At 44.2% G+C, this 26,561-nt stretch overlaps 1 protein-coding gene across 7 annotated transcripts in view; it reads left to right on the top strand.

The window, feature by feature from the left end:
- The window catches only part of IQSEC3 (IQ motif and Sec7 domain ArfGEF 3), a 165,057-nt gene that overhangs the window by 74,602 nt on the left and 63,894 nt on the right, over positions 1–26,561 (top strand). For all 7 annotated transcript variants that reach the window (XM_053405189.1, XM_053405194.1, XM_053405192.1 and 4 more), the window contains exon 2: positions 2,832–2,912. In XM_053405189.1, the coding sequence (XP_053261164.1) occupies positions 2,832–2,912 (81 nt within the window). The remainder of the gene's footprint in view (positions 1–2,831; positions 2,913–26,561) is intronic.

The raw sequence follows: 26,561 nt of genomic DNA on the forward strand, positions 1-26,561 counted from the left end.
GCCTGGGGCGAGCATGGTGGGAGCGAGTGTGTCAATGGCAGTTATTGAAGGAAAATTACAGTTTAGATATGAGCCAGCCAAGCAGAACTTGCAAAATTGCTTACAAGGGGCTGCTTTTATATCTCCAATAAACAAGAGGGATTAACAGTTAGATCCAGCCTAGCATGCAGAGATCCATCTTCTGTTGTGCAGACTGCTGGAGCAGCTAAAGGCATCCCAAGGTACAGGACCACATAACCTGATGGATGCACCTCTGGGGTGTTGGTTTTTTTTAATAAGGTTTAGCTGAGAATTCTGGGGCCAAAGCATGGGATTGTGCAGAGCCAGACAGGATACAACACCGTCTGCCAACCTGATGTCCTCCAAATGTTTTGGACTACAGTTCCTATCTGCCCCAGACAGCACAGTCTGCATAAATATGGGAGTTGTCATCCAAAACATCTGGAATATACCATGTTGGTGAAGGCTGGACTGTGCCTGGAATTTGTGCCAAAGCTTCTTCTATGGCATTGTATGACACGGCCACATCTTTTATAGGATTGCTCTTTGGGCTACGCAATGTCATAAAATGAATAACTTTTATCAAAATTAGCACTGCTAACAAAGAAATATGTGAGCTTTTGAGCTGCACAAAATTCATCCTTATGCTGGGAATGTTAAAAAAATACCTAAAATGGGGTTGGGAAAATTGTGTGACAGTAAAAAGTTAAGACTAGCCTGCAGCTTATTTCAGACTTCATATTGAAATGGAAGAAACATCTGCACCCTTGTTTAGGTTAACTTTGTGTCCTGTGCAAAAACACAGGCCTGATCAGGGCTTGCTGCTAAGCCCCACCATGCCTGGCACCTCACTTTCATCCTGTGAAGGCAGGCAAAGGGTTGAAGCAAGGCGCCTCCCATCCGTGTGTGATTTAAAACCCTGCACAGCTACACAAGACAGCTGTCATATCTACTTCTGTAGCTTGTGGTAGAGAAGCATGGAACAAGAGATGTCCAGAGAATTTGAACAGGGCATAACTGAGCACTCCTGCTTGAATTCTTGTAAGTGAAATCAAGGCACTAATTGCTTGCAGACTCTACAAGATCCGTCTAACTTCACCCATCCTCTGCTATTGGCTCTTGCCCCAAAAATCTAGCTTCTGGCAATGGTGAGGTAGTGGGAGAAGTGAACACTCCTAGTCCTCAGCAGAACAGCTATTACCGCCTGGGACTAGGACTACAAATCCCATAATCCTTGGCAGGAAACTTCACATCCCTTCCCCAGGTTCCAGACCATCTGAGGTGCAGCACGTGACCACTTGAGAAAGGGTCTTCTCAGTGGTGGCACCTTGGTTTAGGACTGTTCTCCCCAGGTGGACTTGCCTCTGATGCCTTTCTGAATGCAGGCAAAGTCCTTTTTTATTTTACCAAACTTTGAATGTTTTTAACTTTGTTGATCTCTTTTATTTGGGTGCTGCTGTTATAGACTGGCTCTTTTTAGCTTATAAGTAACTTTATGGTGTTTTTAATATTTTATTTTAAGCCATTCTTATGAAGTATTTGAAAGGTGGGGTATAAGTCTGCATAATATATAAGCTGAAAGGGATCTTGAACTGTAATAATACTCGCTGTTGGAAATTTAATCTTGTTAATGCAGGAGCATTTTTGTTGCAGATTTGTTTTTGGAGAGCCCCAAATTATTGTGGCCTATTGGTTAGAAGTATTAATAAAATTGTGGAGGAGATGATGGGATGTGGCGTTCCAGCAGATTGTTTCATCGGCTCAACTGCATTGGTCATTTGATGATTCTGACTGTGAGGTTTTGTGAGATTCATTAACATGGCAATTGCTAGCAACTGGAAGGATAAAGTGCCCTCATCTTTAATGAGCTGGTGCTTCAGAATGTGGTTTCTATAACAAAGTTTACCAATATTGTTCAGCAGAGGGAAGGAAGACAGCAGAATTGATTATGTAAAAATAATGGTTTTGTTTTGGAATAACAAATAACGGGAGCAATGTAAAGCCATGTAGTTCACTTTCTTTTTTATAATCATTTTTAGAGTGATATTAAAAATAACATACACATACCTTTTTGTGTATACTAGCCTTCCCCAACTGCTGTTGTCCAGGCATTCTTGGATAGCTCCCATCTTCCATGATCGTTGGCTATGCTGGCTGGGAATTATGGGAGTTGTAGTCCAAAATGTTTGGAGGCTAGTAAGTCGGGGAAGACAGGCATATTTCATGGACAGCAGACATGTCCATCTTCAGCCCAGTATGAGGAAGGAACTGGATTAATTTGTTTTATGTGTTGCTTCCAACTACATGGATTTTATGTGTGAGTTTTGAACAAGATGCTCAGCAAGACACATGGGCAGGTACAGTCCTGCCCATGACTTTTCCAATTCAGATATTTATATTTGGGGGGGGTGCGTGTTTTGCCATGCATCTCCCCCACCTCTCTTATAATATGAAGGTAGAACAGCAAGGAGCCTTCTGGCCAAGCATTCTCCTTGATTTTCTGGAAAGATCTTAACAAAGAGGAGGATCCAAGCATGAAATGCCACATGCACACATCCCGTGTATATCTGAGATGGTGCTGTCCTGTGACAACTGTTCCATATGCTCTGCGGACTGTCTGGATTGGCTTTCAGGGTTAGGCTGCTGATCACTTGACATGGTGCAGGAGTTTCATTTTTTAATAATCCAAGTTTTCCTTTATCTCTTAAAGGACCGACACCAGCAGTGGGAATCAGTGGCCAGGAGTGGATGTGGACCAGAGGACATGACCCCCTTAGCTTGCCAGTGAGTGAGCCGAACTCTTACCAGCCCCTGTTTGTCTTCTGTTACAGGAATGAGACTGTTTTACACCAGTTCTGCTGCCCCGCAGCTGACGCTGAGCAGAAGTCTTCATCTGCAGACTCTTCTCCAAGGTGGGAAACTTTGTCGATTCATACCCTGCTTGCTCCTGTGTTCCTCCTCCAGCCTTACCTTCCCTGCTTTCACCTGCACACAAAACATGCAGGCTTCATTTCATTCACAACCAAAATGCTGGGATTAGCTGCACCGAGAAGTGGCCAGCAGGGGGACCTCTCTTTTTTGCATGAAATTGGATAAATTTTCCCTTCCCAGACCCAGTTGCGTGGTTCTCTTATGTTGGAGGAGCCTTCCCCAACCTGATGCCCTCCAGATGTTTTGGACTACAATTCCGATCATCCCTAAGCATTGGCCATGGTGGCTGGGGCTGATGAGAGTTGTTGGGAGTTTCTGCAGGTTGGGGGAGGCTCAAGGCAGAAGGGACAGAAGAGAAGGAATGACAATAGAGAGAAGTGTTATTCAGTGTTGAGGCAAAATGCTCCAAAAGGCCCCCACCTTCCTCAACTAATATGTGAAGTATGCACCCTATTTGACATTGGTGGTGTTCATACTCCTTGCTGCGGCCCAGTGCCATTTCCTTAATATTTATTACACATGCGAAGTCAAATCAGAGTGAGAGCAGGAAGCATAATTTGCTGTTGAATGCCTCGCTCCGGATGGGCTTCATGACAATGCAAGTGAAGAACAGAAGCATCACCACTTCCAAAACAACCTGAACTGGTGGTGGCAGTTGGGCGTGGGGAAGCCTGGATTTGTGAAACCTTTATACAGTACATACATACATACACATGCGCTCTCTCTCTCACACACACACAGACACAGCCCTGCCCTTGAGCCAAAAAAGTTTTGCAAAGAGATTTCAGCCAAGGATGCTTCTAGTAGCAGTTGGTGGGTAGGGTGGGAGCAAATTAGGAGGCCTGCAGGTCCAGAGGGGGCTGCAAAATAAATGGTGGTGGTTCACTGAATATGGGGAGAAGCTTAAGAGCAGTCCTCTCCACGTTTGTTTCCTGTGACCAAGCTTCCTGCATCCCCTGTACTGGATATAGCAAGCCTTCATTGGTTCCTCTGTTTAAGCATGCAGATGAAAAGCTTGTCTATATATATATATATGATAATCTTATTTAATTATTTATTTACAAAACAATCACATTAATTCACTTGCTATGGTGCATTCACCTTCTATTTGCATTCCTAGTTGGCTCACTTAACTGAACTGGCACTTAGCCAGGTCTGGAAACAAAATAATGATTCCTGATGTGGATTATTATCAATGCCCATTTAAATTTTAGAATACTGCGAAAAAGCTCCAGATGTTCATCTGAACAGACTTGAACAGTGAGAACAACTGTTATTTCAACTGCACTGCATTTTTAAAGAATTTGACTGTGAATCTGTCCCCACTCCTGCCAACTAGCTCCGTATCGGTAGTATTACCTATTAGTCAAGCATTTGATTATCTTGAGTTCAGTCCCCCAACCCTCTCTGTTTGGTGCTCAGGATTCTTCCCTGGCCGCATTCTTCCTCTAGCTACACAGCCTCTCTCCAGGTCACTCCCTTTACTGGCCCTGATTTGCCCTCACTTGTTTTGCATAAAATTGTGCAAAACACCTTCCACACTACAGAAATATTGCAGAACTCGCTAGATTTTTTTCTGATAGATGTGGGAAGAGATGGGTTGATGGCCCAAATGTTCTGGAATAGCAATGAAACAATAATGATACCATGTGGAAGCATGAAAAAAAATTCTCCCCTGAAACAGCAATTGTAATATTCAATGTGTTATGTCTTGAAAGCACCAGAGGTTAGGTAATTCAAATAAGTTGAATTACCACTTACTCGGGCTCCATCGCAATCCCACCAGTGGCGTTTCAAACTACAAGCTAGTGCAGCACACAGGTTCCTGGTTAGGCAGAAAGAAGCAGTTTAAAACTAATATTCTCAAGCCAATATTCTCAAGACACTGGGTTTATCTTATTTGCTGCACTGATGCAGTTGCCCTCCCATTTTCAGATCTCTCCAGGGATGGAATGAATATTCAGAGAGGGAGGGGTGGAGCTCTTGAGAAAGCACTGACAACAAGTGATCTTGTAACTGATGCACTTTCCCCTTGAGAGCGAGCGCTGCGATAGCAAAGTTGCATTTACCATGGAATTGAGGGAATGTAGGGGAATTAATTACAATATATCTTGTAACTTGTAATCATGCCCGTCCTCCCCAAAGTAGTTTGCATCGAGGCGCTCTCGCTGGGGATGTGGTGAAGTTATTATATCAGGCAACTGCAGAAACTCCCAACTCAGCACTTTGATGGTTGCTAACAAGCTGAGATGCTATAATAGAGAAAAGTTGTGCGTAACTAATTCCTGCTATGTCCAAGGAGAAACATAGCTCTCTGGCTGAGATTTTATGGCAAACACAGAGAATTGGATTGCACACTTGCATTTTTATCTTAATCTTGCACATGTGCCGCCTAGGAGCACACAAGCTCCTTTCCTGTCTGCCTATGTCTCTAGAACTCGCACAGTTCTGCAGAACTCTCCTACCAGAATGGAACCTGTTCTTGCGATGCAAAATGCTCTTTAATTTTATGGTAAATGCAGAGAGGCTTTTTTTTTTTTTTTTGCAGTGTGCAAACTGTTTCTTTCACTCAAAGTCTCATGTATAGTGGCATTAGCCTATATGGACACCTCACCGCAGCTGCCCACATCACCCCACCCAGCATCCACCCAACAGTAGGGCTGGCCCTTCTTGTGGAACAGGCACAATGGCCCTTGTTTTATCACCTGATTACAACAATCCTTTTGCAATAGGTCCATCTTTCCATGACCTGTCTCTGTTTCTAGAATAACTAAAAATTATCTCTTCTCCTACTAACCTCCTGAGAAAAAACCACACCCCACCCTCCCACTATATATAAAAGGGTCTGGTGACTTCTGTTTCAGTGTATCTGAAGAAGTGTGCATGCACACGAAAGCTTATACCAAGAACAAACTTAGCTGGTCTCTAAGGTGCTACTGGACATTTTTTTATTTTTTTATATATTAAAAATTATGGGGACCTGAGAAAATATGGTGAGCAAGCGAGACCAATCAGGACTTAAATGAGCTAGCCTGGCATCCTGAATAAGCAGTCAGCTAAATCGGCTCACTTGGGGCCAATCAGATCTTTAGTATTAGCTCAACAGAACTCATGCTGAGGCAGCCATATTTCTAGAGGAGTCTAACTGGCTTTCCTGATGAGACTAAGCCCTGATTTAGAGGCCTGCTCTCTCCACCCCGCCCTGCTCTGCTCGCCTATTGCTGCTGCATCTTAAATTACATAACACAGAGCAAATTCTTCCCTGTTTCCCCTTTTTCTTTTCCTGAGCAGGCAGTTTTATTTTTTTTATTTAATTTTTTTATTGTAAATGAGAAAGCCTGTCAGAAGTGATGCTGCTAATAACTGCCAGCCGTCTAGTTTTAATTAGAGTTTTCTTCATTAATGCCTCGTCTCGTCTCCGTGCGATGGATTAAATAATGTACTTGCAGCTCATTTACACAAACCCCCAAACTGCAGGGCTGAGCCGCAATCCTTTAATTAAACAGCCCGGCTGATCCCTGCCGCTGCCTCGCTTCATCAGTCTAAGCCGATTAAATAGAATAGGGACTAATAAGGAGTATAAACGGAGAAGTGACTCTTGTCTCTTCAAGGGACCCAGGGGCCTCGGCAGCAGAGTGGGCGGGCTGCTTGGCTCCGCCTCCTCCTCCACTGCAGAAAGTGTGGTTGGAGCAAACCTGCCCCCCCCCCCCATGGCTTGCAGAAGCTGCAAGATGCTTATCAACAGTAAGGAATAGCGGGGAGGGGAAGGGTGGTGTTTTCCTCTGCAAAAGTGATTGTCAAATGTCCTGTTAAGGCTGCATACACACCATGCATTTAAAGAGCAGTATGTCCCTCCCCCAAATATCCTGGGACCATTGGTTTGTTAAGGTTGCTGGGAATTGTAGCTCTGTGGAGGAGTAAACTACAGTTTCCAGGATTCCTCTGTGTGTGTGTGTGTGTGTGTGTGTGTGTGTGTGTGTGTAATTTGCTTTAAATGTATGGTGCGTATGCAGCCTTTGTCTTTGGGCATACCTATAGACCACAGACTTAATAGGTTTGTTAGACATTTTTCTTCTTCAAGGAAACCTGGGAAATGCAGTTCTGTAAAATGGAATGTCTAGCAGAGAATGCTCAGCACTTCAGTGGATTCTTTGAAGGAAGCCATGATGGCTGAACACTCTTGAAACCAAGATATATGTCTAGTGTAGATATACAATCTATTCTGGATAGCACTGTCCTGAACATTGCACTCATTTCCCAAGAAAACTTGTGTTTCCTGCGAAAGAATGCAGGCACTGAGAACTTAGGGGGAAATTTTGAGTGGTCAGTATGTGTGTGTGCTTATGAAGTGGCCATAGGACCCCCCCTTTAAAACAGGTTTAAAGCACCACCTTTGTGCTCATAGTAGTGTGGCCCTCGTAGCAGTGTTGGGCTTGGTAAGATCATAAGAAGAGCTGGTCTGCTGGATCAGACCAAAGGCTCCATTTAGTCCCATATCCTGTCCTCAGTGCGGCCAACCGGATGCCTATAGGAAGCCAGAAGCAGGGTGTCAGCTGAGTAGCCCTCTCTTTGAAGACAGACTTTTGACTTGGCAACATTTAGTAGTATGGCCGTGTGACTCCAATGCCTGCTGAGCTTGGAATCCTTTTCTTCAAAGAGCTCTGCTCCATTGCAAGTTCAATCAGGGCATTCTAAACCTGATTTTTAAGTGTGCATGAATGTGGAGTGGGGGATCTCCTTCAGCTGCCTTGTTGTGTTCCTAAGATAAACACAAACAGACAAATACCAGTTCCTGGAATGTCTTTTTTTCTTTTCATGCAAACATCTACACACACACTGTCCTTTTCTGAAACGTCTTCACTTTGCCCCCACTGCCTTTTGATTGGTCATAATAAGCCCAAATTCTAGATTAGGAAGAAGGAACAGAAACATCTCCCTGCCTAAAGAGGTGGTGAAATTCAATCCCACCATGCTCTAAATCTCCATAGCCAAGTCTCTGAAGCGGAAAATGGAATTTCAATAATGCACAATTCAGTTTCTGGATATTTAACTTAGTGAACTGTGTGTGTGTGTGTTGGATTTCTACTTTTATGGAATGGTTGAATAGATTTGTTTTCACCTCAAATGTTCTCTAAAATGACATTTAACAAGTGAAGCTTCAATATATATTAGATATATATTTTAAATTCAAAACTTGACATTTCAAATCTGGAAAATGTTATGCATTTTGTATGTGAAACTTCGTTTCAGATTCACTTTCAACCAGTTGCACTGCATTTTATTCTGGGCTACTAACTTGGCATGTGGTATTACTGGTACAACAAAATGTGGCCAAGTTTAGTGTGGTGCTCAGACCAGTGTCTTTCACCTTGGGTCTCCAGATGTTGTTGGACTACAACTCCCATCATCCCTGATCATAGACTCAGCTGGCTGAGAATGATAGGAACCTTCCAACACCTTGGAAACACTGGGCTAGATTTCAGAGGCAGGCTCAGACCTGGGAGACACGGGTTCAATTCCTGCTCTGCCACAAGGCTCAGTGTGTATCCATGGGGCATTTGTTGTCTTTCAGTCTAATTTACTTCACCAAATTGTTGGGAAGATGAAACAGGGAACCATTTATGCTGCCCTTAGCTCCTTTGAGGAAGGAAGGAATACATAAATACGTCCTACTTGCTAATAGCAAATTCATTCTCTTGAGTACTGATCTTTATTCAGCTATAATGGCACCATCCCTGCATATGAGCTAGATATCAGCAGGTGTGGAGGGAACCCTATGGCTTACAGAAGTACAATAACATTAAATTGATAATTGGTGAATGTGTAATGGTTCTATGGAGGGAATCAGTGAAAGCATCATTAAACAGAATAAAAACTAGTAAAAATGTCATTATAATGGGTTACATCTAGTAAAATCTTATATATGTTCCACGCCATATAATTTTCTGTACTGAACCTCAGATTTTAGGCTTATTTTAGATATGATGGGTTGTGGTGGTTTTTTGTTTTTTGGAAATAACAAAAACGACACCTGAGGAAGGAACACCACCCTCAAAGGAAAACCCTGTCCGATGACGACTGAACATGCTTAGTGGGCACAAAATGCTGACTGGCAGGTTGGGGATCAAAAATAAGATTTGGGGGTTTGTTGGGATTTGTAAATGGCTTGGGGATTCCCGTTGCACTATGACGTGGTAAAAAAAAAAATTAATTAAGATAAATTAAAATGGAAAACCAGGTTAGGGAGGGAGAATGAAAGGAGCCTCACTAAGTTACTTTCATTTCCTTTTGAAATGGCAATCATTTATAACACTGACGGAATGCAGGATAGCTATTAGCCATCATTGAATTTGAACCTACATGGATCAAGGGTAGTCTATCTCTGAATCTCCGTAAGAGGCAGCCATCACTTTAAGTAACAGCCAGTGGAGCACTGTGGGTAGGGCTACATTGCTGTAGCATCATGGCAACTTGCACCTTCCTATTGCCACGCATCATGGGTATTGGCAGAGAGGGGGCAAGACAAGGCAACAGGAGCTCCAACATTCTGGCCACTTGCAGTTCGCTTAAAATGATGGTGAGAGGGGATATAGATTTGCATAAAAGTAACACATTCTCATTTATATGTTTAGACACAAAATTAGAAATGAGTACTTCAATTTAAATAATTTTCTATTCTGCAGTTATTTATTTACTGAAAATATTTGTACCCCACCCATAGATACCAGGGAGAGTTACAGAACATAAAATGAACAATTACACAGTTATATCAATAGAATAATTAGAAAACAATAGCATGCATCATCTAAAAATTGAGGCAGCAGAATAGGCTGAATACCAGCCATGGCCACCCTGTGTTTATGACAACCCTGAGCCAAACATCATTTTCGACAGACCCATGGCAAACCAATCCCAATTAACAAGTTAGGAAGACTGGACAAAGGCTGTGTCATTGGCGTGCCCTGTTCTTTACTTGCGCTGCTGAATATAGACACAACCCCACAATTTCAAGAACAAGCGCCTTGTTTCCCTGCCAGCTTTTATCTGCTAGCGACAGGCCTGAATTCTGGGGATTTGAATAGGCCAGTAATTGCCTCACCATTTCTCCAAGTCTCACTCCGGTGGAATTTAGCATTCCAGTACAATGACCTTTAAAATGGTCCTGGCAAACCCTCCGCCTCTGACACGACAGAACCCCACACATTTGCTTTTGCGCAAGAAAGCACAATGGGATGGAACGGCACATGCGATGTTCTCAGTGTGGAGGGGTTTCAGCGTCCATCACAGAAGCTGGTCGGGGCTCCCCTGTGGTGATGAATGGAACAACAGCACAGAAATTCTACACCCTGCCTTCAATGGAGAAAAGCATTGCAAACCGTGTGAAGCAGAAGATGCTGAAGGGGACTCATGCAGCCAATTAACTCTACAGTCCTTTTGAAGATCCATGTGTGGGTGAGCCAAGAGCAGGCATCCCCAAACTCGGCCCTCCAGCTGTTTTGGAACTACAATTCCCATCATCCCTGACCACTGGTCCTGTTAGCTAGGGATGATGGGAGTTGTAGTCCCAAAACATCTGGAGGGCCGAGTTTGGGGGTGCCTGGCCAAGAGGAATGCATTGCTTCCAGTTTGTTTATCTCTGATATATGAAAGACTGCTTTTCACCATACGCAGCAACAAAAGTGGTTTACACAACAATCTACAGAACAACTTATTCAGGGTCCCAGCCAGCCATGCCCTCCATCCTTCTCCCCTCCTTGTTTTCCATTTCCCCCTCCATCAGCCAGCATTCCGTGGTCACTGAGGGTGCTCAGCCCTCATTGGGCTGGTTTTCTTCCTCCACCCTAGTTTTCTTCCCCCTCCCTAAAGTTTTTTTTGTACTTGTACAAATTTTGGAGGTTCCTCCAGGCATGCTAATATCTCCTCCTTGTGCAAAAGATGGTGCTGTTTCTAGGCCACATAAGGATCCACTTTCAGAGAATGAGTTTATTATTCACATGCCAGATGAAACTATTCCAGAAAGGCAAAAGTTTCCTCCAATCTTTCAGGAATCGAGATGTAGCAATAAGCCTACCTGAATGAAATTTAATGGATGAGTGTTGCCATTTTGCACATAATCATAACCATCCACACTGTTCTGCTTTGAAAGGCCCTTCACTCACAATTGGATAACAAAGTTCTTATGTCTCTTCAGACATAACTCCTCCAGCCTTCTCTATCTGGTCCTCCTCCAAGCTAGGTCCTCTGTCCAGGCCACATCCCTCACTGGTCCTACTCAACAGTCTCCATCAGTGCTTGGGGCAGCTTAGGATGTGTCCCGGAATTATGACTATGTTTCTTGTTTGCCCGGATGGAGAGAAGAATGTGTGGCGTATGTGTGTGGAAACCCCTGACTGTTGGGTGGCTGGAATATATCCTCCTGTACAAGGTAAGAATCACATCTGTTGCTCTGCTCCCTTCTGACTCTGGTGCTGCCAACATGTGGTCCCAAGAAATTTGCCCACAATGGATTCCTCACCTCTGATCCTCAGTAATCATAGAATCATGGAATTGTAGAGTTGGAAGGGACCACGAGGGTCATCTAGTCCAGCCCCTGCAATCTTTTGTCCAATGTGGGGCTCAAACCCACAACCCTGAGATTAAGAGTCTCATGCTCTACCATATACTAAATATACATATACTAAATATAGGGGACACGGGTGGCACTGTGGTCTAAACCACTGAGCCTCTTGGGCTTGCCAATCAGAAGGTTGGGGGTTCAAATCCGTGCGATGGGGTGAGCTCCTGGTGCTCTCTCCCAGCTCCTGCCAACCTAGCAGTTTGAAAACATACCAGTGCAAGTAGATAAATAGGTACTGCTGTGGCAGGAAGGTAAACGACGTTTCCACACACTGTGGCTTCCGTCATGGTGTCCCATTGCATCAGAAGCAGTTTAGTCATGTTGGCCACGTGACCCAGAAAACTATCTGCAAACAAACACCAGCTCCCTCACCTTGACGCGAGATGAGCACCACCCCCTATTGACTGGACTTAAGCATCCAGGGGTCCTTTACCTTTTTACCTTATACAAAATATACGTATACTAAGTATTTATGACCAAAGATTCTGTGCTATTTTACACTAGTACCACCAGATAAATAAACCACCATGCTGCTGTTCAAGGCAATGTCCAAAAACAGTACTATGCATTATTATTATTGCACATTATTATGGTATGTATTGCCTTTAGAGCAAACTCGTATAGAAATTATTCTTAATAGCAACATCAATAGATATTATAGATCCAATACTGTTGTTCCCTTGTCCTATGGGAAACACTATCTGTATAATCTTTCCCCAGTTGCTTCTTAAAGTATCATCTGTAGCAGAGATTTCTACTCTGAGAGTTGGCCGACAATTTCTGAGGAACAGAGTTAGTCAAAAATGGAGACAAGTGGAGGTGGAGTTTAGCATAATCACAAGGCAATTGCTGACATAATTTTCTGTGGGTATCTAATCCCTCTTTCAATATTGCTAAATTCTTTGCCGCAGCAATTTCCTTCTGGCAGGGAGTTCCATATTTCAGCTTTTCTCTACTAAGTTCAGACCTCAGCCTAGAGCTGTTGTGATTCAGCATCTCCCAGGTTGGGGGGGGGGGTTGGTCTTTGAGGTGATGTCTTACCAACTTTTCTCTGAATTGCTAAATTTGTCCTATTTGAGGGATTATTTATTACAATTCTGTCCCACCCTTCCTTTAAAGACATTGAGGTAGAGCACATGGTTCTCCTCCTGCTGTTCTTGACAACGACCCCCTGAGGTAGCCTAAAAGGAGAGGTGGTAAGTGATCCAAGAGATTTGATTGAGCACAGATTTGAACCAGGGTCTCCCCAGTCAAAGTTTAGTATTCTAGCCATTGCACCACACAGCCTCTGAGCTCCTCTCTTCCCAGCATCTCTAGAAAATGAATGGATAATAGATGCACATTTGTATAGCACAGACCCATGTAGTGTTGGAGGTTATGTTGCATTGATGCAGAATTGGGGGCACACACAGTTCTGGATATGGGAAACTACAGCTTTGGTGGATGGAGGTGGAGTTTCAAGCTGCACCTGGAAAAGGTTCCAGAAATTGAAATCCAGCAGAGGTGGATTTTTAATTACTGTAAAAAGAAGGGAGGCAGGGGGGCTCCCTGCCCACGGGTTTTGCATGCGTTAGCTTCCTTTTGAAGTTTAATTTTCTCGTGTATAAAGTGCTGCTTAGATCAGACTTGAAACATGATCAATGCAACTGGCAAGTGTTTACTTCGTGATTATGGAGCAATTAAATTCCAACTCAATACAGTTTAGGCATCAAACAGCTGTGCACTCATTCCTAAAGTGCCCACTGGATTACTCATCACGGCAACCAGGAGGCTGCCTGCAGCCTCAGCACCAATTAGCAGTGAAGAACATAATATAATCGATTTTCTTGGGTCTCGTCCTGGACCAGTTCTCTCTACAGTCTGGTCAGGCTGCTGCCTCCCCCGTTGTAACTTTGAATTGCTAAACACTTCTAACGTAAGAGCACAAGGTTGTGGATGGAGGAGATGGTGAAGGGTTTGATTTGATATTTCAAGAGCGTGGTAGAGTCATGGAGTCAGCCAAGGCTGCCCATGAAATGAGACACACTGTACAAAGGAGCCACAGGAAAAAAGGAAGCAACAACATAATATAACGCCTCTTAAGAATAACAGGAAACAATGCAAACAACAAATAATACGTATCGGCAGCCAGTGACAAATCAAAATGCAGTCATGACGTGTATAAGGTCGAAAATAACCGCAGCCTGTTAAGTTGAATAACGAAGCCAAAAAATTCCATTAGTTCAATGGGGTCTAGGTTTCTCCAGGTGAGAATGTATAAAGAACATAAATACATACCAATCCATGCATCACTCTACAGCTTTGTGTAACTTTGTCAGTCAAAGCCAAGTGCCACACCTTATCATACCATGACTCCTGCAGTACATGAGCCTATGCCTGGTGCATTATAAGCACATCACTTCCTCCCAAGAATCCATGGAACTGCAGTCTGTTAAAGGTGCTAGAGATTGTGGCTCTGTGAGGAGTAAGCTACAGTTCTCAGGATTCTTTGGGAGAAGTCATGTGCCTTAAATATATGTTGTGTATGCAGCATAAGACTCACACACACTTCTGGTGGAGCTTGCTATGGGAAACCTGTGGTCAATTGCTAGTGAGACCACACCTACCACTTTGAATAAGGTCCCCCCTTTTTCATTCCAATCACTGATGGAATGAAAATTCCAGCTTTCAAATTCTCTGGTGCAGAATTGGTTCACTAGCTTCCCAATGCCTTGCATTTTCCTGGTGTGTCCGCCTGTCTTTATTAGTACACAGTACTGCCAGTGGCTATCAACTTTGTTAACCTATGGAGGCGGGGGGGGGGAATACTAGTGCAAAAGGCTCTTTGCAGTTCATTTTGAAACTGAATTTCTCTGGTGGGATCCCTCTTCCTTTGGCACTGATCTTCTAAAAAGAAGAAGAGAAAAGGCAATCATCAGTTTGCCCTTCAGGTCAGCGTCAGATAGCTGTGCCAGTTGGTTCCACTGGAGTTCATGACCCAGAGAAGTACCTCCAGTTTTTATGATGTGAGCAGCAGTTGTTCTGCAAAAATTAATGTGGCTTTCCCCTTGATGTCTGGTATTGTCAGAGCACCCCTTAAGCCAAAGACCAGACACATCCAGATGCTTCTAAGATTATTAATAATGGTTATAATACCACTTAGAGCAGTTTATTTTTCTCGTCTCTTTTATCTTGGCAATAGATCAGTGTGTGATCTATTACTATTACAAAAGGAGATGGAGGGCTGAGGGGGTGGGGGTGGGGAAAGGTGCCAAATCATCTGCTGAGTTACCATTTGATCCAAATGTTGGATGTGGGTATTTGATCACAAGATGCAGCTTCTAAAAAGATTCTGAAAAAGACAGGTGTTAGTGAGCTTAGACTAAAAATAACCATTCAGGTTCGTTATCTTTATCTTGACAATGGCTACACCCATATCGTTCATTTAAACTACTCCTACGCCACTTTAAACAGCCCTGGCTTTCCCCGAAGAATCTCGGGAACTGTAGTTTGCTTATTTATTGATTTATAAGCATATCCATATGCTGCTGTATCATAAAAATATATTGCAGTGGTTTACAACCATTTCTGTTGGCATCCGTCTGCTCGAGAGACAATGGAGTCTGCTTCCGGGGGTGCAATAAAACTGCTGCGTTAGCAGCACCCAAGTGACCTCCTTGGGGTGTAAGCCTGGGCAGTGTGTATGGAGGTCCTGAGCTGCCCAGACAACAAGACTGGGTCTCACGTGGTCCAAAGGAAATCAGAGCAATGCGTTTAGCACCAGCTTGGCTACAGGAGTTGCTGGAAGAAGGCGTCCAAGGTGTTATCCAACCTTCTTAGAGACTCCACTCTGGATTTGTTTAGGGTTTACTCCTTAGCCTTTTCTTCTCCCAAAGATATCCTGCAAAGCAGTGGAGGTTTAGGTTTTCCTTCTCCTAGATGAGCTACCTTCTGAGGTGGATGAGCCCCCCTTGATCCTCACTTCCCTTTCCAGCATGTGCAGAAAATGGCTTCTTGACCATTGGACCCATTATTGGTCTAGTCTGCACAATCAGCCAGAGCCTGTCTTCACATGCAGGGGAAATTGCTAACTCACCAAGGTACCCTTCGGCTACCTTCACCATGCCTCATCTTTAAAAGCTTGGTGGAAGGGACAGGGAAACTTGTTGGGACATCTTTGTCACTTCCATCCAGTCCGGAATTTCTTGCTCTTTTCTTGAACTCCTGAATTGTGCCTCCTGAGTCTTCTACTGAGCTTGTACCGTTTCTTGCCTGAATAAAGATCTTTTTCTTACTTACAAGTAAAGACTGCTGTTTGTGCGTGTTGGGTAGTACCCTGGACAGCATGAGCTGGGATTTATTGGCTCTCTCCTTCCGAAGCTTTGGTTCCTTGCAAACTCATCCCTGTAGTAGCTGCAGCTATTTTCATCCTGGCTGCTGACGGATTCTGTGGCTGCCCTCAGGTGACTTGAGAGGGTTTTGTGAACAAAGCGAGGCGTTCTTAAGCGGGCTTTGAGGAGGGGAAACAGGCAGACTCCAGTTATGTCATACATTTTCAGAAGTTGAGCTCTCTCTCTCGAGTTCCTTCCTCCTGAAGAGAAAGGAAGCAGAAAGGAAACAAGTTTCAAAGGAAGAAGTCAGAATGCATTAAGGATCATTGCACTTCGGATCCTGGATGATTCGTTCTGATCATACATTGTTTGTGTTTTATGGGCAACTCATGTTGAGAGCCTCAGGCTGATAAACACAGAGAAAACAAATTTGTGGTTTTGTGTTTACCCTGCTTCACCCTTTCCCTTGTTCCCTTGTTTAAGGTTTGAGCATATATACACCATACCGTTTCAACAGTATTGAAAGGTATACTGTTATTACTGCAATGCCTTGATTTCTGTTTGCATGGGTTACTGGCTGGTCACAACTCTTTTCTCTCCAGGAAAGAATGCTGTTGAGACATATAACTCAAGGGTGGAGAACATCAGGCCTGCCCCCAACCAAAGCCCTCCAGCCTCATCTGTCTGGCCCCTTGGACTCTTCTTAGGCCACACTTTCAGCAGGCTTATTTCATACTCACCTTGAGTATTCTCATGGAGGAGAGGGCTATCAGAGGCTACCAGCCGTGATGTCTATGCCTTGTCTCCACAGTCAGTGGTAGTAATGCTTCCGAATACCAGTTTCTGGAAACCACAGGAAAGGAGAGTTTTCTTGTGCTTGGTGTAGTGTGGTGTAGTGGTTAAGAGCGATAGATTTGTAATCTGGTGAACCGGGTTCACGTCTTCGCTCCTCCACATGCAGCTGCTGGGTGACCTTGGGCTAGTCACACTTCTTTGAAGTCTCTCAGCCCCACTCACCTCACAGAGTGTTTGTTGTGGGGGAGTGAAATATACTAGGAGTCGAGAGTGGATTTCATGCTCTTTATTCAGCTCATAATGGTGAGGAGGAATGGAAGTTCCCCCACAATATCTGCTTTATATACATTATCTACACAATGGGCTGCACGTGATTGGCTAATTCCGGGATTCTCCTGTAAGCCAATCAGGTTGTGGATTCACTTCCACCTGGAGCTGGATTGGGTGGCTCCTGCGGACCAATCATACTGCTGCATTGTTCTAGGACCAATCAGACTGCTGCATTGTTCTAGGACCAATCAGACTGCTGCATTTTGGATCCTATTCAACTCAGTACATAACAGGGAGGAAGGGAAAGGAGAACGTTAGTCGCTTTGAGACTCCTTCGGGTAGTTATAAAGCAGGATATCAAATCCAAACTCTCCTCCTCCTCCTCCTTCTTGGGTCTCACTTGTGGGTTTCCCATAGGGTGGCCGCTGTGAGACCATTGGATTAGATGGGCTATTTGCCTGATCCAGCAGGCTCTTATTGTGTTCTTATGTTCCTGCCTCCCAGGAATGGAACTCTGTGATAATGCCTCTTCATTGTGTGGATGGAGAATAGCAAAGGGGTATTTGAGTGTTAAGAAAAACTAGCCCACTGTGCAAAGGTACATTTTTCCTTTTTTGCTTGGCATTCTTTTTGCCTCTGGCCCCACCCACCCTTGGCATGTTGCCCACATGGGAATGTGGGCACCTTGGCATGAAAAAGGTTCTCTGCTGCTGATATAAACCACATATGTAATAGCACAACACCGGTAACCATATAAAATCACCAAAGCTTTACTGCAAGAGAGGAAATCAAAAGCAGGGCTGCTGCAGATTAATCAATTAGGTTAAACCAATTAAAGACATTTTGATAGACTAAAAAAAAGTTCACCCAATTAATTGGTCAGCAGATTCTAAATTGGTTTTGGAGAAAAGTAAAGGCTCTACAGATGGCAAGCAGCATCTTAAAGAGGCATTTCTTCCTGCTATGACACAGAGGTGTTCATAACTTTAAAACATCAGCCTGCCTCGGCTTCAGGACCAGTTCACACATTCCACAGAGACAAACCTGGGTTTGAAGCAGAGTGTGCACCTAGCAGGGAGCTGCAACCAATCATGGTTCTCTTCTGAGAGTACAAGAGCATAGCTGTCAACCGTCCCTTATTTGGCGGGAAACTCCCTTATCCCAGCGCTGTGTCCTGCTGCTGTCCCGGATTGATGATGTCCCTTAAATTTCCCAGGTTTCATGCTCGCCCGGCTCGGGAGGGAAGCAGCAGCTCGGGGTCCTCCGCCTCGAGAGAGCAATCGCGTGCATGGGCTGCTGCGTCCCCGTTTCTCCCTTTTCCCCCTCAGGGGGGCACGTCATGAGGAGACGGGTGGCAGCGGGTGGGCAGGCAGCCCCTCTCTTGCAAGACTTCCACTGCACTGCCAGGGGAAGCCGGAGGCGGCATCAGCGGCTGCGGCTGAGGAGGCGGCCTGAGGGAGGAGGAAGAGGAAGGGACAGGGAGGGATGCAGAAGGGCGGCGCTTCAGCGGCCTCCGCGGTGCCGCAACCGCCTCATGCCGGGCTGGCGGGCGGCGTGGGCGAGAGTCTCCCTCCCTCCCTCTCTCTCGGGTGGGGAAGGGCCGATGGAACTTCTCGTGCCAGGACGACGGCAGCCCCAACGTGCTGCTTAGCATACCCTCCAACCAGTGCAGCATCTTAATGTAGTGATTTCCTCCTCTGCATCCCTTTGCCGGGTTGCTGCGCTGTGGGAACCACCGCTTGAGGCTTCATTTGGCCGCTGGTTGACTAAAATCCCTTATTTTGGCTGCTGATCCCTTATTTTCGAGGCTGCTGGTCCCTTATTTTCAAATCTGTAAGTTGACAGCTAAGTACCAGAGTGATACTTATATTTGCAAGGACATACTTGTCTCATTAGTTTATTATAATTTTAGATATACATGCAAAATCTCTTCCCAAGTAATTTTTTTTTAGGTGTAACCCAAGTTGCTTTTTAGTGTAGACCTAAAGATGTAAAATGTGAATGGAACCAATGTTATGCTTGGAAGTACTCATAGTATACCAGGACTACACTTGCCAGGTAGCTGTAGCTATTTGTTGAGTGAGCACTGAGTTGACCTCTTCATAATGTGCAAAAGGGCCCTCGAGTGCATGCCTAAATAGTGTAATAATGTGCTATGCAGCTGCTGATTTCTGTGGAGACTGAGTTGCAGGAACTGGGCCAGGTCAGGGCTGTTGTCTACTCTGTGCTCATCCACTCTTCAGCTTGCCCCTTGCCTAGAAAGCACAGGTTCAAGCAGCTACCTCCTTGACCTGCTCCTTTCCCAGGGAAACCTGCTCTTCAGTGCAGGGTCCTTGCCGTGGGAGCACATTCATCCAGTGCTTTACCAACTGCACTGGCTCCCGGTGGAGTACAGGGTCAGGTTTAAGGTGCTGGTTTTGACCTTTAAAGCCCTATGCAGCCTAGGACCCATGTACATACATTCCTGGTATGCCCCGCAGAGGACCTTAAGGTCCACAAATAACAACATTTTGGAGATCCCAAGTCACAAGGTGATTAGATTGGTCTCAACTAGGGCCGGGGCCTTTTCAGTACTGGCCCCGACTTGGTGGAATGCTCTGTCACAAGAGACTAGGGCCCTGCGGGACTTGACATCTTTCCGCAGGGCCTGCTAGACAGAGCTGTTCTGCCTGGCCTTTGGTTTGGACTCAGTCTGACTCTTATGTTTTTCCCTCCCCTTACGGTTTTGATCTATGGGCTACTTTTAAAATGAGGCTGCATTTAATATTGCATTTTAACCCATATTTTAAATTGGTTTCTCTCCCCCCCCCCATTATGTTTTTATTGTAATTTTACTGGTGTTAGCTGCCCTGAGCCCAGCTCTGGCGGGGGAAGGTGGGGGTAATAATAATAATAATAATAATAATAATAATAATAATAATATTGGAGCAAAAGTCAATCTGGAGAAAACTCGAATTGCTCTTTGCTCTGATTGTGCACTAAAGAACACACACACCCCTCTGGGAAAGCAACGAGACAAGAGTAAGTGTGGACAAGCCCTCTAACTTTCGTAATTTAACACATGTTAAGCTGTTGGAATTTAGGGAATGGCAACATACAAAATCATAGCTAAGGCCTAGCGGCTGCTTCTACTTACTATAGCTATGTTGCTTTATTCATTGCGTTCCACAGCAAATTGTAAATAATAGTAAAATACACAACACAACCTAAGAGTGAAGCATAATACAAGACAATCAAACCATAGAAACAGCCACCACCCCCATCCTCTAACACAGGCATAGGCAAACTCAGCCCTCCAGATGTTTTGGGACTACAACTCCCATCATCCCTAGCTAACAGGACCAGTGGTCAGGGATGATGGGGGTTGTAGTCCCAAAACATATGGAGGACTGATTTTGCCTATGCCTGCTCTAACAAAACAAGTGTAACTACCATAGATAGCCAACTGCTGCAAAGAATAAAACAGCACTCAAGTGGCTCTGAGGAAAGAAATGTCTGTCTGGCTCCAATAATACGTCAACACCAAGTGAGCCTCCCTGGGATAGTATTTTCACTTTTATTATTATTGTGCTGTGTTCAGTGCAGGAGGAGAGTCTTAAGGTAACTTGAATTGTAGTTTCTCAGCCTCAGTTCTCCTGTCTGTAAAGCGGGAACAGCAATAACAAACCCTACTGGCCTCTGTGAAGGAGAACAAGAATGAAGCTGATGTCTGTTTGCATTGCAAACGGTAAATAAAGGGACCTTCGTGGTCACGTGATGTGCTTTATATGTAAGAATATCCTTTTGTTGGGTGGAATATATTTCCTTCCTCATTCAGGCCTTGCTGCCTCACAACCCTCAGCTCAGCTCATTGTAACTGTGGGATTCTTTTTTATGCTCGGCTGCGCCAGCAGGCTTTTGTCAGCAAAATTGGTGATGTTCAGGTCTGCCTCGGGGACAAGAAGCTGAGAGAGATGAGTCGAAGTGGCAGAAAGACTGCTGCTGAGAGGCCAAGTTTTTCTTTCCCAGGGCGCCGAGCAGGCGGTTAACACTAATTCAGGCTGCCATCTGTTTCTTCCATCTCTAAAAGGTCATGTTTACCAAATAATGCAAAGGCAAGAGGAGTCTAGGGTTAAAGGGAACGTAATTAAACTTTGCAGTGAAGGAAACACTCTTCTTTCCATCCACTTCCTCTGTGTTGCCCCTGGTGCTTTCAAACCTCATTGATGTGTGTGTGTCTAGATACCATGCAAGATAAGCATCCTGATTCCAACAACAGCTGTCCATCGAGGCGCAGGATAACTCTGTGTCCAGGGCTGCTGTCTGCCAACTCCATCTGGTACGCCGGCTGAGACCCTACCTTCCTGGACACTGTCTCGCCAGAGTGGTGCATGCTCTGGTTATTTCCCGCTTGGACTACTGCCATGCGCTCTACTTGGGGCTATCTTTGAAGTTGACTCGGAAACTACGATTAATCCTAGACTGGTGACTGGGAGCTCCTAGACTGGTGACTGCGGCTCCTAGACTGGTGACTGGGAGTGGCCACCAGGACTACGTAACACTGTTGTTGCCCTTTAAAGCCCTATAAACGGCCTCAGCCCTGTATACCTGAAGGAGCATCTCCACCCCCATCGTTAAGTTCCCTCACTGAGAGAAGTGAAACTACAGGGAAGCAGGCAGAAGGCCTTTTTGGTAGTTGCACCTGCCCTGTGGAATGCCCTTCCAGCAGATGTCAAAGAGACTATAGAATCTTTTGTGAACATCTGAAGGCAGCCCTGTTTTGGGAACCTTTTAATGTTTGTTGTTGTGGTCATTGTTTTCCCCAGTATTTTTGTTGGAAGCTGCTTAGAGTGACTCGGGCATCCCAGTCAGATGGGCAGGGTAAAAGAAATAAACTATTATTATTATTATTATTCATTGACAGGCTGGTATGTACTCCATTCAGAAAAGAGAATTCAATTCTGCACTGAGAGCATCCATGTTCTGTACTGATAAACAATGAATTCTGTGATCTGCCTAAACAGTGCACTCCAAAACAGGATGGCTCCAGATATTAAGGAGATCCTCAGCAGAGTGCACTCTGATAGACCCCACCTTTTTTTGTGGATCCTGGTGGTGGCAGTGGCAGGTAGGCAGCCATTTTAATTTCTAGAAATGCTCTGGAGTTACCCTACATTGTGGGAATAATGGAAACTTAAAATATGAACATAGAAAGCTGTCTTACACCGACTCAGACCATGCGTCCATATAGCTCAGTGCTGTCTACACAGAATGGAGAACTGATGGGGATTGAATAGCTGTGTGCTGCTGCCAGCCAGGCCTGGGGCCAAGAGTCCAGGGCAGGTGTAAGTGCCATTGGGCCCTGCCAATTGCCAGGTGCTAAAGCCAGGCCTGAGCACAAAATGTTTGCATAAATTTGCACATCTATGCATTTAAATATCCACTGGCCTCTATGGAAGGTAGTTGCTGGCACTGGAACGTTCCAACGCACCCTCACTGAAAATTAGCCGCAGACATTTGCAGAGAAAGCATGGAATGCACCCAACAGATGGAAGCAGGAAGTTTTAAAATATTTATTTATGCAACAGTCACTCCACACTTACCAACATTTGAACCAAGTTTTATTTAAAGCGATTTGGAGGGAAAGCTACAAGATCAGGGACTTGTGATCCACCTTTTGCATCCCAGATTAAGAAATTGTGTACACAATAGCAGAGTTGATGGCTTCTGGCTGGAGTTCTCGGTTCCATAGAGAACAACAAGAGAGTCAGCAAAGGCCTGCGGCTGAAGCTTTCTGGAGTTCTTGGTTTTTAAGATTTTTTTATTACAAGATTCTCATGAGCAACCCTGACAGCAGCTTTTCGCCTCTTCAGTTTTTAAAGTAAGACCAGGTAGGTAGACATGAGGTCAAGAAGGCAGGCCCTCTTCTGGATTGGTAACTGTTTAAAGAATAAGAAGCAGACGGGGCAATGAACATTGGTGCCTAAAATGCAGAAACAGACAATGGAAATGATAAAGTGGCTGGCACACCTTTACTATGAGGGCAGAAGATAACTTAGGGGAAACACGATGTTTGTAAGATTATGAGTGGTGTGGACAGAGCAGATGGAGAGAAACTGTTTCCCCTCTCTCACCATTGTACCAGAACTACTATGGATCAAACAATGAAATTGAGGAGCAATAAATTCAGGAGAGACAAATGAACTCACACAACACATAACTAGTGCTGCTACAAGTTGTGGTGATGGCTACTTCCTTAGATGGTTTAAGGGGGGATTAGACAAATCATAGAATCATGGATTTGGAAGAGACCACAAGGGCCATCGAGTCCAACCCCCTGCCAAGCAGGAAACACCATCAGAGCACTCCTGACATATGGTTGTCAAGCCTCTGCTTAAAGACCTCCAAAGAAGGAGACTCCACCACACTCCTTGGCAGCAAATTCCACTGTCGAACAGCTCTTACTGTCAGGAAGTTCTTCCTAATGTTTAGGTGGAATCTTCTTTCTTGTAGTTTGGGTCCTTTGCTCCGTGTCCGCTTCTCTGGAGCAGCAGAAAACAACCTTTCTCCCTCCTCTATGTGACATCCTTTTATATATTTGAACATGGCTATCATATCACCCCTTAACCTCCTCTTCTCCAGGCTAAACATGCCCAAATCAATGGAGGGTAGATTTTTTTTCATAGGCTACTAATCATGATAACTTAGTGTCAACCTCAATGTGATGTTAAATGTGTATTTTCATTTAATATACACATTTTCAAAACAAACAGATGATCCAACAAACTATGGCTTGTTCCTTCAAAGCTTCTTTTGCATTGCTGCATTTGCGCTCATCTCATTCCTTCGGAGTTTGGTGAGCTTCTGGGAAGAGGTGGTGAAACAAACCGTGGTAAAGTAAGGGTGCTGGTTACACACGTGATTCCAAGCCACAGTTAAAACAAACCAAAATTCAGGAGCCAACAACAAACCATGGCTTCAGATAATGGTTTGTTGGCAGTAAAACAAATTATAGTTCAGCTGTTGGACCATAAATGTTATGTGTGATCCAGGCCAATGGGAACTTTCCTCTGAATGCAAACAGCATCTCTGGAGACGTGATTTTAATCAGAACTGTGATGAGGTTTGTTGCCTCTCTCTCCTTGCCTGCTGTGATTCCATATTATCAGCCCCCTGCCCCCAGGAGTCGCTACTTGCGCTTCTAAAAAACATGCACACTGAACACAAATAGCATTTCACATCATGACGAGTTCAGTTCTGAAATGGCACCTCTCTTACTAGAAGCATTGTTTCTGCTGGGAATGGGGTGGGTACGGGAAGAGCAAGCAGAGAAACATCTGGCTTGCCCACTATTTGAATGCAGAGTCAATGAGCTGTTGGTCTGATCCGGCAGGGCTCTTATAAATTTGGAATGCTATCAGCAAAATAATATAAAAAAAGTCACTATTGCATTCCCAACACCAAACTGACTACATCTGTTTCATATAAACCCTAACGACTTTTTTTGACAATGTGTAAATGATGCTGCCTAATTAAATTTATTTTAAACGAGGTAACAATTTTGTATTTGAATAAATGTTGTCTGTTTGTTAAATAGGTGCTGTGGGTTTTTAATGGCGCTGCCAATTGATTCAACGCTTTCAGCCAATTCATTGTCTTGCTTTTTCCACGGAGCTGTTGATGAATAAACTCTTTGAAATAAATATTTCAGCCGCAACATCTCACTGTAGGCCATATTTTTAATCTAATGGAGATAGCTCTCTCTCTCTTAACAGATAAACACTGGCAAAAATAATTTCTTCCTTGAAAAATTACCCTCGATTGTGTCTGAATCTGGAGGCAGTCAGCAATTATTTATGGCTATTAGTAATCATTCATGATAATAGCAATTACTTGGTATTTCAGTGATTCACTTTTAAGGAGAATCTTGAAGCCAGAGAAAAATTGACACAGTCCTAATCTAAATACCTGTTGCCTGTTCTGAAGGAACCCCTTTCATGACTTGAGGATTAAATGGGTGTGTGAGAGAATCAATTATGTCACCTTGAACTGCTGGGAGGAAAAGTGTAATAAATAATTTTCACAAAAGGGGGGAGGGGACCCTTTGCCTTGCAAAGTTAGTAGCGAAAGATAAGTCTCCTCCCCAAAGCATAGATGATATGAGAGAGCAAAAAAGGAGAAGGACCTTTTCCCATTCAAGGGCCAAATTCTCTTTCAGGCAACTTTTGAAGGGCCACATGCCACTGAGGGGTGGAGCCAGAGACAAAAGTAGGCAGAGCAATAAATGCACATTTTACCTTTGTGGTATGGGCTAGTGGTTTCTGCACACTCTCACACTCCCCTTTCTTTTCTCTCTCCAGACAAGCAAGAGGCCTGATCAGAGTTCAAGAACAGGTTTCAGTGAAAACACTCAGGGTGTGGGGTGTGTGGCCTGGAAGGAATTGAGGGCCAGATGTGAGGCCTAGTGGGCCGCCTTGGGGCAGCTGGGCTGGAAGTTTCCCATGCTTGTGACCAGGGCTTTTTTCCCCAGCCAGAAACTCACTTCTGGCCATGGGAGCCAACTCCTAGGGGCTGAGGTCCCTTCGGCCTCCCCAATAAAATATTTGTTGTTGGGAATTGCCATTCAAATGGTGTGTGTGCACTGCAGCATATGATTGATTATGTTTTATTATATTTTTAATTCAAGTTTTATATTATATTATATTATATTATATTATATTATATTATATTATAATACAGTGGTACCTCGGGTTAAGTACTTAATTCGTTCCTGAGGTCTGTTCTTAACCTGAAACTATTCTTAACCTGAAGCACCACTTTAGCTAATGGGGCCTCCTGCTGCCACTGTGCCGCCGGAGCACGATTTCTGTTCTTATCCTGAAGCAAAGTTCTTAACCTGAAGCACTATTTCTGGGTTAGCAGAGTCTAACCTGAAGCGTATGTAACCTGAAGCGTATGTAACCCGAGGTACCACTGTATATTATATTATATTATATTATATTATATTATATTATATTATATTATATTATATTATTATAATATTTCAAGTTGGCACCTCCGGCTCCATCACCTCTCAGGTGGGCGCCATTGCCATTATAAGAGACCAAGAGTTCATGGTGAGTTCCAGCACCATTTTTTCTAGAATTTTTCTTCATAGAAAAATAATGTAGAGCTGTAGGCTGCCCTCCCGGATGTTGGAGGGCAGGGCCAGATAGTACACAGATGCCAGGGTTGGGGCTAGGAGGTGTGCTGTGCTTTCTCAGTACATACACTGTGCATGTCGAGGGCGAATGAGTGCACAGCCCTTAAGGAAAACGCCAAACAGATTCACTCAGTGGCTTGGGATCTTCTGCATGCAAAGCATACACTGAGCTACCGAGCTCCGGCCCCTTTTATGTACTAAGCTGACATGTCATGAATTTGTGTCTTGCCTGAGGATAAGAAAGGGTTGGGGGTTTTTCTTTTTTTGGTTTTCTGTTTTGCATGTGCGGCTTTTAGAAAATTCTGAATAAAAATGGGTCTGACATCCTTTCCTTTATGCAACACACAAAGGCAAGGGAAACTCTCCTTACAATTCCTGTTCTAAAAATACACTTTGCAACCATTCTCTGACCATACAGGCAGCTTGAAACAGTAGGGGATTAGGAATTTTAAATTTA

This window comes from Podarcis raffonei, chromosome 10 (assembly GCF_027172205.1).
Source record: "Podarcis raffonei isolate rPodRaf1 chromosome 10, rPodRaf1.pri, whole genome shotgun sequence".
Taxonomy (NCBI): domain Eukaryota; kingdom Metazoa; phylum Chordata; class Lepidosauria; order Squamata; family Lacertidae; genus Podarcis; species Podarcis raffonei.